Below are 14,571 nucleotides of genomic sequence, written 5' to 3'. Positions count from 1 at the left end.
AGCATCCTCTAGGACGTTAGAGAAAGGGTATTCCATTTAAAAAATAAAGAAGCACTTTCAAATGATGGTTGTCCTTGGGCAACTTCTGCCAAGTTTTATTGCCCAAATTGCAGCATTCACTTCCCCTGGTCCCCTCCCATCTCTCTATTATACCCCTTTCACACAGCCCAAAATTTCCCGGGTTAAAACACATGAACGCGCATCAACCCGGGAAATTTCTCAGTGTGAAAGGGTACAGGGACAAAATCCCGGGATTTCTGTCCCTGCATTTCAACCCTGCAATCGACCGGGGTTGGTCCCGGGATGATCCCTGGACCCTGGACAGTGTGAATGGTGCAGGGACATGTCCCACCTTCCCGGGTTGCCTCTGCAGATGCTGATTGGCTATTCAGGGCACTTCCTGGTCTTGTGTTTTTTCTGAGACGCCCATTTTCAGAAAATGCAGGGCCATCCCGGGTTCAGTATGAAAGGTGCAGACCCGAGATGTCTCTGCTCAAAATGCTGGTGTGAAAGGTGCCAACCCGGGAATGTCCCTGCATGAGCCCGTGGCAGAATTCACGGGTTTTGCCTCTGCATTTCTGGTGTTACTTATCTCCACTCTTTGCTTTTTCTTGCTGCTATTGCATCTTATCCCATCTCCTTCCATCTCTCTTCTTCTTTTGTGGAAATCTCTCCATCTGTCCTTCACAACTGGTTATGTGCTTATAAATCTGCAAAAAATGTGAGCCATTAGGCTGCGTTCACTCTAAAGCAGGGATGGGGAACCTTCGTCCCTCCCGCTGCTGTTGAACTACACATCCCAGCATACCCTGCAACAGTTTTAGCATGGCCATATAGCAAAACTGTAGCAAGGCATGCTGGTACAGTATGTGTAGTTCAACAACAGCTGGAGGGCCAAAGATTCCCCATCCGTGCTCTAAAGGAACATCTGATTAACATCTTTAGATGACAGAGAATTCCAGCCTGAGGGACATTGTTCCTAGATTTCCTAGATTGCTTTATTGTTCCTAGAAAGCAATTAAAGATGAAATGATGCAAGAGACACATCCAGGCCAGATTATGATACGCTGTAAATAAAATTGTGTCACATAAAATAATAAGCCTTCTCAAGTAACCTAGAGCATGACATTTTATGAAATATCTTACTTTGGAAAGTTTGCTTAAAAATAATATTGCGGAAAAAAAAGAAATTTCCATGGAATTACTATGCAGCAGAATGATGCAGGTGTAGAGGGGTGTGGATCATAGAGTCTACCACACTTAGGTCGACAGTGTCTAGGTCGACCACTATTGGTCGACATGGTTTCTAGGCTGACATCATCTGCAGGTCGACATGTACAAGGTCGACAGGACAAAAGGTCAACATGAGTTTTTTTATTTTTTGGGGTGTCATTTTCTCCATAGAGTGACCGGGAACCCCAGTTAGTGCACCGTGTCCCCTCGCATGGCATGCGAACTTTGGGCAAGGTTACCATTCCCAATTCTAGTCCACGTGGATCGTAAAGCATGAAAAAGTAAAAAAAAAAAAATGGTGAAAAAACTCACGTCGACCTTCTGTTATGTAGACCTAGACCATGTCGACCTAGAAACCATGTCGGCCTACTTACTGTCGACCAATAGTGGTCTACCTAGACACTGTCAACCAAAGTGTTGTCGACCCTATGATCCGCACCCAAATATATATGCACCCCATTGTATTGTGGTCTCTCGCCTTGCTCAGGATTTGCTGCAGAATAGGAACTCATTATCATGCACCAGGATATAGTATACATGGGATCTTAATATGTGCAAAAACTCTGTAGCCTGCTGCTTCTAAATAGTCACTGAATTCCACTGCGACTTCTAATATCCCTGTAATTTACAGAAAAGCGTACATACATATATGCTATACTAGTGCTTCTCAAACCCAGTCCTCGGGACACATTATCAGTGCATGTTTTCCTAATCTCCTTGCTGAACCACAGATGTATTCATTGATAAATGACAAAAAATGTAAAAGATTCACAGGTGGTTATAATTTATTCCACTTGTGATTCTACGAGGAGACCTGGAAAACATGGTAGGGCTAGGGATAGGGAAGAGTTCCTGCCTGACACTGATACAAGGGACAAGGGCGGGATGTACTAAGTGGAAAATGCAGTAAACCCCCTGTTTACCGCATTTTCCTGATGTACCATCCCCCGGCCGGCAGGTCAGCGCCGCGGCGGGGTACGCCAGCTTTAGCTGGCGATAGTCCATAGAAGCCTATGGGCTTCTCTCCGCGGCGCTGTGTGAGGGATCCGATCGGATCCCTCTCAGCATGCCTTGCGGCCACCCCCGTCACCCTGCGCATCGCAGACTGACTCCTGGGGCCAAATCCCGGAAGTCAGGCTGCCGCTGTGCATCGCGGAGGACAGCTCTTATCGGAAGAGCTGTCCTCCGCAATGCTGATCGCATATGTAAGTGCATATGCGATCAGCATCGTGGCGCAGAGCGGCGATGTACATTAGTACATCCCGCCCAAGGTAAGACACCACTAGACCACCAGGGAATGTTTGTCAACAGTTCCTCATGTCAACATATCCAAGGCCAGTTCTAGACCTTGTGGCGCCCAGGGCGAAAGTTTCTTTTGGTGCGCCCCCCCCCAAAAAAAAATACCCCCCCCCCCCCCCCCGACAGGTAAAACAGAGTTAGTGTGCACGGAAGGCGCATGCCCAAAAATAGGGGCGTGTCTTCATAAGGAAGGGGCGTGGCCACAATTATGTCCCCAGTAGTTGTGACCCATGTAGTTGTGACCACTGTAGCTGTGCAACCTAGTAACACCGCTTACTGTACAAACAAAAAAAAAAAACCCCACAATACTCACCAGTCCCGCTCCTGCTTCCCGTCCGCTGCTGCCGCTGCTGCTCATTCTCTGGCCTCCCGCTCTTCTCTATGGGAGAGACGGCAGGAAATCTCTCACATAGCGCCGCACAGACACTAGAGAGAAATTATGACCTCTCATGTCTGACAGTGGCGCTGGGGAGCGGGATGCGGGGTGCAGGTGGGCGGCGGGTGCCTGCGGGGTGACCGCATCGCCCCAGGCACCTACCCTGCTTGCCCGTGCCTAGAAATGCTCCTGGACATATCCTCCATGTAGACACACAAATTACAAACTAATAGCATGCCAATTTGAATTTCAATGAAACAGGGTCATTTTTTGTTTCCAGTTTGTTATGGTCGCAGCCTTTATGCTGAAATCACGTCTGCATTTTTTCCCCTAGTATGGGAGACATTGGTGAGAGTGAAGTAAAATTATAGTTATTTGAGACTTCCAAAGTCTCCTTACTTTGCTCTCATAATGGATCCATAATCTGAATCCCCTCATAATACTTGAATCTGTCATCTATTATCTTGTCTCTTGTTTCACTACAGCTCCTGATTCTTTTAACTACAAGATATACTTTGAATTGCTCGGCCTAAAGAACAAGAGTAAAGATGTCATGAAAAAGGTTTTCCAAATGCTGGATCAAAGCCAGGATGGATTTATTGAGGAGGATGAAGTGGCGTAAGTTCGTCACAATTGCCCGGAGGCAAGATAAATATTGGTGCCCCCCTATTTCCTATATTAAGATAAATGTGTGTGTGTGTGTGTGTGTGTGGAGTGTTCTGAAAAAAATGTATATACTGTATGTATACATTTAATTGTCTTTTATTTCAAATCACAATTTCTTGGCAGTCATACCCAGGATTAGAACCCATGACCTGGCTGTTACACTAACAACAGACACTTTACTGATGGAGCTATTTGCTCCTGTATAGGAAGTATGAGAATTCTTACTATATGAAATTACGTGTAATTGTCAGAGAAGTATCTTCATATAGTTAGAATTCTCATATTTCCTATACAAGTGCAAATAGGTTCATCAGTAAGGTGTCTGTTTCCAGTGTAATAGGTCGTGGTATTTAATCCTGAGTATGACACTTGTAAAATGTGTATCTACAGTATAATAAAGAGGGTGTGATTTGTAAGGTGCAGGGACCAGTGAGCTATCAATTAACTTAATTCACTGGTGTCACAGAATGGGAGGAGAGGTACCCCCCTTCAGAGCGGGTGGTATTCATGTGACCAACGGTCGGGAGACCGACGGTCACATGACCTCCTCCAGCTTCCCGACCCCACTATCCCGATGGTCGGCATGCCGACCAACAGGGACTATTTCCACTCATGGGTGTCCACGACACCCATAGAGTGGGAATAGAACCCGTGGCGACCGTAGGTCGCCACCGAGCCCGCAGCGTGACGAGCGCATCGAGCCCGCAAGGGGCTTTCTGCACTCGCCTTTCCCCGCCGGGATCCTGGCGTCGGTATGCTGCCGGGATCCCGGCGTCGGTAAGCTGACCGGCGGTCAGGAGACTGCCGGTCAGCCATACTACACCCCTTCAGACCAGGAGCCCGGCGGCAGATGACTCCGTTGCCTCCCAGAGTTCTGCCTCTGGGAGGATGTGCTCAGGTAGGTTAATGGATATATTCTATAACATTTTCAAACACACAAAGAGTGTTTAATATGTACTCAGTATGCTGGATCTTTTAACAGACACCATTACTAACATTTTTCCACTTTAAGAAATCGTGAACCGCATAAAGACATGCTATAAAAAATCCTGTAGGCAAATGGAATATAATGTATTCTTCAGCCAGTATGTCCAGCAATGTAGCATGTCAATATGCAATTCTAATGCATTGGGTAATGTTCATATGTCCAAGATCTAAAGATTCTGGTAAAACTTTGCTCAAATCCAGGTTTTCAGCAGTACACATAGGTCGTGCTACAGGGTTGTACGCCAATCTGCCACAGCTGTGAATGTGTACTCAAATATTGTGTGAAAATAAATGCCACAGCCACTTGGATTTGTATTAGGACAGCCACTGGCGGCTTTGCGAGTCCCATCGGCTGTGTACAAAGATGCGGTGTCGGCAGCAGATCAGTCAGTTTTTGAACTTGTGAGTGGCCCTATGGGTGTGCAGCATGGGTGCGGGAAGTGATATGCTGGAGCCAGGGATGCCATCAGAAATTGTGGGGCCTGGGACTGAAAAAATAGACAGGACCCCTCCATCCCAAAAAAAAAGATTCTGCCGCATCGCTCCACCCCTATGTGAAAACTGCTGCACAGGTAAGGCATGCTTTAAGATGTCCTGCCTGCTCAGCAGTACAGTGTTTTATAGCCTAGTGCAGCTCTCCAGGTATTGGTAGTAGGAGGCAGGGGTGGGCCCCACTCTCTGTAATGTCCCGGGACACTAGTCCCCACAGCCCGCCCCTGATGACTGCCCTGGCCGGAGCCATTGTTACTGCGTATGGGATTGCAGAAGCAGGCTGAGACATGCCTTGAAAATGGTCTTGACACGTTGACACTTTTGCAGCCACTCCCAGTTAGAGTACCTCCCCCAAATGCTCCCTGACTATAAATTATTCTGCAAATAAATCCTCTCTGCAAATGTCGTCACAAGTCCAATGCGGTACACGCGCAGTGCGACTCAGGTGCAATAATCTCTCGACTGCAAAACATTAGGTTTGCAGTCTGAATGAAACCCGTAGCTCCATTTTCAAGTTTCAATATTGATTCTCCATTTGCATTTTGACAAATTGCCAGTCTATGGATGGAGTTAGGACAACGACAGTCAATTAATTGTGAGTGCTGTGATTGGGGCAGGAGACTTTATGCCAAATTCCGCTGATGAAATTTGCAAACATCCGGAAATATCCAAACCTGTTATGCAAAACATTTTCTCCATACATTTTGCATTATACATACCCAGTGCTCCGCCAACCACACAGAATTAAACGATCATTGTCATCTCAAACATATAGGTGGTCATTCCAAGTTGATCGCAGCCAGCAACTTTTAGTCCACGCCTATGGGGGAGTGTATTTTAGCTTAGCAGGGCTGCGATCGCTTGTGCAGCCCTGCTAAGCTAAAAAAATTCAAGCAAAGCTAGACTAGGCCTGGACATACTTACCCTGTGCGATGGATCCAGCGATGATGGTCCCGGCTTTGACGTTACTCACCGTCCTGGACACGCCTGCGTTTTACTCACCACTCCCTGAAAACGGCTCCAAACGGTTCCGGATCCACCCAGCCACGCCTCCTTCCTGTCAATCTTCTTAGCGGTCACTGGTGCGACCACTTCTGCCGGTAGCCGCGACGTAACCCGGCGACTCCTGTCGTCGGACAATGTCGCGCACGCGCACTGTGGCTGCTGCGCATTCCGCACATGTTTGCACCGCAGCGAAAAAATGCTGCGTGCGAATGGGTCGGAATGACCCCCATAGAGTGTAAAATAGCAAAACAATATGGGACTTGAAGATTGTATCAATTGCATCAATGGAACTACACACATCTACCTGACAGCCCAAGTTGCCAAAATGTCTATTTGTGCCAATTTCTACCTGAAGTTCCCACATCTCTAGCGCACTGACCTCTGAAAGTTATCCAGCGTACAATATTTTTGAATATTGCAGGTTGTTTCATTTCTGGACTTATTGGTTAAACATACATTATATTACATTTGCCTTTATAGAAAATCTTTTTGCAAGTTATGGTTTCTTAAAACAGATTATATTAGTCTAATATACTAATTACATCTCCCATTCTGCAGTCATATGATGAAAGGATTCTCCCCTGAAGGAAGATCTCTTACTGAAAAGGAAATAAAGGACGTCCTAGCCGATGGTGACAAAAATGGAGATGGAAAAATTAGTCTGGATGGTATGTATTGTGGTGGGATTATACACTAGTTACACTGTCAATCTGTATGATGCTTAAGGGAATGCAACACAAGTCCAAAAACCAATGGATATGGTAACATACAATGGATTCTAGTGTTAACCAACCAAATGTCACTTTTACTTGTGTCGTGCTGCACTATGTGACGCGCTACTTGTTCCATTTCCATTTAAATGTTTTGCAAGAATCTAATAGACAGATGCCCCAAAATACAAAAAAAAAAAAAAAACTATGATAAATCTTTAAGGGTCAAATCAATGTGCAGCCAACCTGAGCCAAAAGGAATCACTGAACATCTGAAAATGAACAACACCACAGAATAGCGTTCAGGGAAGTTGGCGCTTAATAGTGACCCACACAGAATATGTTCAAAGGGATCTTCATTCATAAACTAAAACAATTCTTCCATATGGGTACCTATAATAATAGAAAAAACGTGGACATAATAGTGTGAAACCTTCACAGCATCCACCCCTGGTGACATCGGATGAAATCAATGCGTTTAGTAGAAAACTTTGCCCTGTGGAATAAAGGGTATAAATTATCCCCCCAAAACCCACACATCCATGTGTGAGAAGAAAAAGGAACCCTCTTAGGGTATATCAGCATGTAGACGGTTCTTTGATAAACAGAAATGAATGCTTTGAAGTTGGATCCACCACTTGGTTTCTCTCACTGCAATAAGCAGGCAAAGGAAGAGTGATTTAAAACATTTTAAAAACTATTTTTATTTAGCATCTGATCTGTACACAGAAGAATACCCATAATATAGTAGAATTAACTTCCTATTAGACTCAGACTCAGCAGGCACACATATTAACCAGACTCAAGCACAAAGAAATGGAATGCACAGTAATCATCTAGCCATGTGCAGTGTTGGACTGAGGCAGGAATGGCACACCTGGGGGGAATGTAGTGATAGGGCCCATGTTTAGTGGTGTGGCCATTCATCACAGAGGGGATCAGTATGAAATACCTACAATCAAAATCCCGACGGTCTGCGAGGGGACGGGGTACACTTATACAGTGTCCATGTCAACCTATGTCAACATACACACTGAAAAACGTGTTGACTTTTTGACCTGTCGACATTTTAAATGTCTGTATTTTAACCTGCACATGTTATATCTGCCCCACCTGCAGTGCACATGGTTTTGCCCAACTGCTAACAAATTTGCTGCTGCGATCAGATCTGAATTAGGCCCCTTGTCCATTATTTCTCATTATTACAATAATCCGTATGATTGATGCAACAAAGAAGAATTGTTGGTTTTTATTATTGAACATCTATATGAACATTTCTTCTATGAGGTGCACCAAAATAACTTGCCCCAATCACTGCAGACACACTTGAGTCCCATGCACTACCAATGTCAGACACAGTATTAGAGATTTTTTTCTTCTGCGTATGCGTACATGTCCCACTGTGCAGTGCATAAGCATGCGGATAGTGGCCACATAGAGTCTGAGTTGTGATTGAAGAACTCAGGAGATGGTCAGTCTCTGAAATGTGCTTTACAGTGGTGTATCCATAATGGGTGCAATTTTTTGAATGCTTACCACTCTGGAGTCCTGTATCAACAGCAGCAGTGCTACACAAGTCACTGGGAAAATGGCGCTGTAGAAATTTTCCAGGCGTTTCACTCATGTGCAGTACTAAAATCACTGGGAAAATGGACGCCCCCTTCTGTATGTTCATCAGTGTATCCGTAATGTGCCACTTGTGTGCACCTTATTGTTCCCGCGTCTTCATGCTCACCAGTGCCACTCACCTGCCATCTGTGTACCTTATTGTGCTCCCCCTATGTCTGCATGCTATAAAGAGTGCACCTGACCCGCCACCTGTATGTAACTTATTGTGCCCCCTCTCTATATGTTTGTCAGTGTGCCCCTCACCAACTACCAGCATACCTCCCAACATGACCCTCTCCAGGAGGGACACAATGCTCTGCTTCTGGACTTACCTCTTAATTTATTATCACCGACACCTGTTTAGAACAGGTTAATGGATAAGAAAGGTGTTTCACCACAGGTGCCGGCAATCATACATTAAGAGGGAAGCCCAGGAGCAGAGCATGGTGTCCCACCTGGAGAAGGTCATGGGGGGGGGGGGGTATGTACCAGGATGTACCTTATTGTGTGCCGCTAAATCAAGGTGCATACGGTAGAGGCTCAGAGGTTTTGTGATTGGTAAATTAGACCCTTTAGAAAGCAAAATATCAGCATGCGGATTACAAATAAAGATTTGAATGTGAAACCTATAAAATACCGATGAGTAAAACATAGACAAGACTAAATTCTGCAGCAATTTATATAAAAGATCAACAGCTCTGAAGTGAATTGGATTAAACTAGCTTAAACTAGTTTACAACAAGAGATCATTATTCAAAAGATGATACTTTAGTTATTGGGTTTGTCTTCTACATGTATCTAATGTGCATCATACGCCTTAATCGAACAGCAGTCATTACAAAGCAATTAATCCAGCTATGGAGTCGCATCAGAAGACATAGCAAGATTATTCCTTATGCAGAATTATATAGTATTTAGCTAGCATCGTAATCATTAGAGTCTTAAACATATTGCTCTAGAGCTTTGGAACACTAACAAATACTGTAGCCTACTCACTCAAAGACCCATTATCATTGCGTACCCTATAACAAATGCTCAAGCTTCAGATGGGATCAGTATGTAATCTCGGTGGCCGGGATACTGAATGTCAGTATACTGACAGTGGGATCCCGGCCACTAGTGTGACGACAGTGGGGCGAGCGCTACGGTATGGTAACTACTTCCCCATCATATAACTTGTCGCCAGAGCTGGCCCTAACCAATATGATAGCCTAGGCAAGATTTTGTCTGGTGCCCCCTTGCACAGAAGTTAGTTCCGCCTCTGACCCTGTACTCCTTTCCCAGCACCATCACCCCTCACCCATAGCAGTCCTCATTTTGGTGCTCCTACCTCCCTATATTTTAAATAGGAACAGTGCGCACATTTGGTGCGCAGCCCAAAATGGGGCGTGTTCTTGCTAGGACGGGGCATGGTCACACAATAATACCCCCAGTTGAAATTACGCCACACAGTACTGCAACTTTATTCATATTATATCATGCAATAGTCTCTTATTCACGTTACATCACACAGTAGTACCACATTACTGCTCACAGTAGTGCCCCTTATTCACATTACACCACACCATATTGCTCTTTATTCACATTACACCACACCATATTGCTCTTTATTCACGTTACACCACACCATATTGCTCTTTATTCACATTACACCACACAGTAGTGGCCTTTCTATATGTTACGCCACAAGGTACTGTAGTACACCTTATACACATAATGCCGCACATTAGTAATGCATTTCGAAAGCAGATAGAGCCACAGTTACACATAGAATATAGGCATGCTGCATATCATTTTAATCAGCAGAAGCTGCTTGTGCCCCATGACATTACAAATGCACTAGACATTTGCCTAGTTTGCCTATGCCTAGGACTGGCTCTGCTTGTCACAGAGGTTCAAAGGCTCATTATTGAAGGAAATGTGGCCCTCTAGTGTAGGTATTTTACTTTAGTGACTCTTTTATAGTATTTATATTTAGATATATTTCTAGTTACATTTTGATGATTGGTGTGGAATATGGCTTTAATATTAACATATTCATGGGGATTCATGTATGAGATAAGCATATTGTAGGGAACTGGAAGGACCAGGGCAAGTATACTATGACTCTATGCCTACAGCATGAAACAGGAACACTAACAAAATGTGCAGCAGAATATGTACTGGAATGTGTTTGATACCACGTAGAGAATGGTATTTAACAGGTGTATCTTTGCAGTCTACCAGGTTGCAGCCTAATCTTGACACACCAGCACAGATATAGTGAACTACACTCACCTATTTGAGGTGATATATTTGTCTGTAGGGTTACCTTATCATTTTTCCTTCTTATACATGAGGTTGACATATCATCTTGAACCCACAATTGGAAACAGGAAAAATAAATATTGCTCTCTTTGAATGGAAGGGATCTATAGCAGCATTTTATGTGTATTTGCACTCACATACTGTAAGGGGTGATATAATGGCTCCTGAGATCAATCCCAACAGTACAGTAGGTAAAGTGGTTCTCAAAAATAAGAATAAGGAACATATAGTGCTCTTGGGAACCAGTAAATGATGTGTAAAGTGAACTTTATATCATAGACGTGTGCACAAGTTGTGCAGGGTGTAGCAGCCCCAACCCGAATCTGCACAGAATTCGTCAGACACCAATGCCAGCCGTGTACCTGGGGCATGTAGGCACAGATAGTGTGCTGGTCAGCACTCCAAATGCAACACCACCACATCATCAGCTTCCAAGGAAGATGTGAGTGTGCTGAGTTGGAGGCGTGACTAAGTTGGTATGTGGCTGAGTGGGGCGTGGCTATGTCAAGCACACCATTGAAGAAGACCCAGCACATGCCTATGCCTTAAATTATATATAACTGACATCCACAGTTGCCATTTTTATTTAGAAACAATGTTTATGCTTAAACGAGTACATACAAATCAGATCTGTGGTGCAGGATTTCCGTAACATTAATATGTAATTAAAATAAATAATCTCAATGGCAAATTTCTAAGCAGCCTTTAATTAGTCCAGCCTGAAACGCTCCCCTGGTCCTGGTATGGCTGATTAGAAACCATATCCAAAAAGTATAATAGTCGCCACTAAACTCTGCTGTCACAGAGCGCTATCCCCAGCGGTAACATCATTAATCACTTACCAGTCAAACATATTTTGTAAAACTAATCCACGGAAAAAAAATAATATATTTTTGTACGCAAGAACTGATCGAGTAGTGAGAGAGTGATCTACGCTCTATGCAATAACCCCGGCACGCCATTTTCTCATTCTAGATGCATAAGGGGTCATACAAAATATACAATCTATAAATATTAGCTCTGAGGCCCCTTATAGGCCTTTTCCACTTAAATCCCAGGTCCGACCCAGGCAATTGAGCACAGCAGGCTGGATCCGAGTATTCCCTCTACTGCCACTTGGAGATTGCTAGGGTGGCTAATCCCGGGCCATTTTTTCAATCCTGGGAATCGGGATTAAAAAATTATCAATCCGGGGATTCCTTGGATACACGGGATTGGCTTCTTTTCAATGTGCCCCACCCCTCCTGCCCTGCCCAGCCCAGCCCAGATAACTCACCCTAATGTGGACAAAAAGGAGTATGGGCCACTTGCTGAGAGGTGCGAGGCAGTGCAGGGCGGGCAGCTGGCTGCAAAGCATGACCTCTGACCTTCACGTCATGCTGCGCAGTGTGCACAGTCAGGGCAAGGGGAGCTGAGCAGGGGGTGCCAGGCAGGGTCTGAGCCTCCTATAGACATTCAATGCTGCCCGTCATAGAAAAAACTAAGGTGTTGGCCAATCCCAAAATCCCCAGAATTGCAAGCTCCAATCCCAGGATTGAATCCTGGACAATTTTAGGCCGGGTTCCCTCCAATCCCGGGATTGGCCACCCTAGAGACGACATCATCTCCAAGCACAAGTGAGCCAACTTTCCATAGGCTTTTAACGAGACCCAGGTCACCTGTTTACACTGCAGCCTTACCCTTATTTTTCAAGTACCCTTTTCCACTGAGCCACGACTCAAGTAGTCCCAGCAATATCCTGAGCCAGAGGTTCTCAAATGCTGTCCTCAAGCCACCCAAATGGTCAGTGTGTTAAGTTTATCCATGCTTGGTCACAGGTGACTAAATTAGCACCTTAGTTAATTTGGTTTAACCATCTGTGCTGAACCATGGTATATACCTAAAACCTGGTCCGTTGGGGTGCCTTGAGGCCCGCATTTGAGAACCTCTGGTCTGAGCAGTGGAAAAGGGGAATAACCGTCTTGACATTATAAATAGTATGATTTGAGATATTAAGGTGGAGATTCAAATTGAGAAGTAGGTAGGAATACTGGCACGTTTAAGGCTTAAATTTAAAAGGGCAATGCTTTTAATAGTAAAAACCCTAAGGGCCAGATTCAATTAGCTACACTAATTACCGTGCAAGGTACAGGGCTTGCAACCTCAGCCTGGAGATAATCAATTACAAGCCTTGTCCATCACACAGTAAATCTGCAGCTAACCAGCATTAACTCATAGATTCCGAGATAAGTGCCCATAAGTTTACATCACCCGCGATAAGGGCAGAATTCTCTCCTTACCGTGGATTTCCACGATAAATGCAGCCTGCAGGCCTATCATGGGCTGCAGCAGCCTACAATTGAATAACCCCAGCCACTGTATAAGCCCATGGCAATTAGTGAGGCTCATTGAATCTGCCCTAAATGTCCGAGAAGTCAGAGGTTTGAAACAAGATTTGTTTAATTAAATGGCAGTACACAGACACAATTACCAAAAAAAGTATTACAAACTCATCATGTACAATGTATGCAACATCTATACAATTGCAAAAGTAAATAATAATAATAATAATAATTATAATAATAATGTATTCTCCTATTTTGTTTTCTTGGAATATGATTTTATTACACACATTTACATAAGAACAAAGTTGTAAATTGCAGCAAAATATACCATAAATCTTAATTTTATTTTATTATTCAATTTCAAATATTGTATGTAAAGATTTTGTTTCCCCCTAACCAGAGTACTTTCATCTGTGTTCACAGAGTTCATGACCATGGTGTCTGAATCCTAAGTCACTGAAGCTCAGTTGTTATTTGTGCACAGCGTTCACCTTCCTTAAAAGCCAAATTATGTATTGCTCCTGTTTTATACTCCACCTCTGGTCCCTGCCTCCGGGAACAAATCATAACAAAATGCAATAAAGGGCAAAAACACCTCAGATACTGGAATCTCTTGTCTTTTTTTTTTTTTGCCACTAATTGGTTTCTATTGTAAATGGGTTGTAAAAACACAGTAGATGCAGCCATTTTGTGCTCTGAACCAATATTTAATGCAGCCTATGAATTCACTAGAAAGAAACCAGTGACATCACTGAGGAACTGGACAAGGTGTATAAACAAAAGCTACATTTTCAGTTCTTCAAATTACTGACTGTGTCTGCATGATAATGGGGCATATGTATCATGGCTTGGCGAGAGATAAAGTACCAACCAAACCAGGGACAGTTTAACAGAGGAGGGGGCCTGTGTGCAGAATCTGCGTAGGCCCCATTCCTCCCTACAGTGTAGTAGACTGGCAATGTCTGGAAACATGGTGCACACCATTTTCTGGTGACTAATCCCTGCTGCACATGTGCAGCGGCCATTTTGACTGTTATTTCTGCTGCAGTGTCAACGTGACGTGGGTCTCCGAAAAGGTAAGTAATTAAACATGGGTGCAGTGTGTGCGGTGTTGGCCCCCCAGACCTAGGGGCCCGTGTGCACCACACACCCTGCACCCAATATACTGTAGATATGCCAATGAACCAATCAGCTCTTAACTATCATTTTTAAAATACAGCCTGTAACATGGCACTTAGAACCTGATTGGTTGGTACTTTATCTTTCTCCATTTAATCTCTCTCCAAGCTTTCATGCATATGCCCCGATCTCTTTTAAGGTGGGCAGAACTCTATTTGGCGATCTCAAACTCTGCCACTACAAGTCCAGGTTTAAGGAAATCCATGCTTGAGTGACTTAATTAATACCTCAGACAATTTGATTTAACCATCTACATACCTCCCAACATTTTCAATGAAAGAAGCGGGACTCCCTCGTGTGCGCAAAAGGGGGGCATAGCCTATGCGAAAGGGGGCATGACCTCGCGGCAGTGCCACAATCGTGAGCCACACCACCATTTACCGTC

General features: G+C 44.2%; 1 protein-coding gene across 1 annotated transcript; it reads left to right on the top strand.

The window, feature by feature from the left end:
• Positions 1–3,383: 3,383 nt before the first annotated feature.
• Positions 3,384–13,588, top strand: LOC135057178 (parvalbumin alpha-like; the record flags this gene model as incomplete). The annotated part of the gene is made up of 3 exons (XM_063963077.1): positions 3,384–3,526; positions 6,617–6,726; positions 13,431–13,588. Coding segments are annotated over 3 exons (282 nt in total), but the record flags the coding sequence as incomplete, so codon positions are not given.
• Between the last annotated feature and the right edge of the window lie 983 nt (positions 13,589–14,571).

The sequence above is a fragment of the Pseudophryne corroboree genome, chromosome 3 (assembly GCF_028390025.1).
Source record: "Pseudophryne corroboree isolate aPseCor3 chromosome 3, aPseCor3.hap2, whole genome shotgun sequence".
Classification (NCBI taxonomy): Eukaryota; Metazoa; Chordata; class Amphibia; order Anura; family Myobatrachidae; genus Pseudophryne; species Pseudophryne corroboree.
Note: the sequence above shows the minus strand (reverse complement) of the source record. Positions and strands in the feature narration are given on the sequence as shown.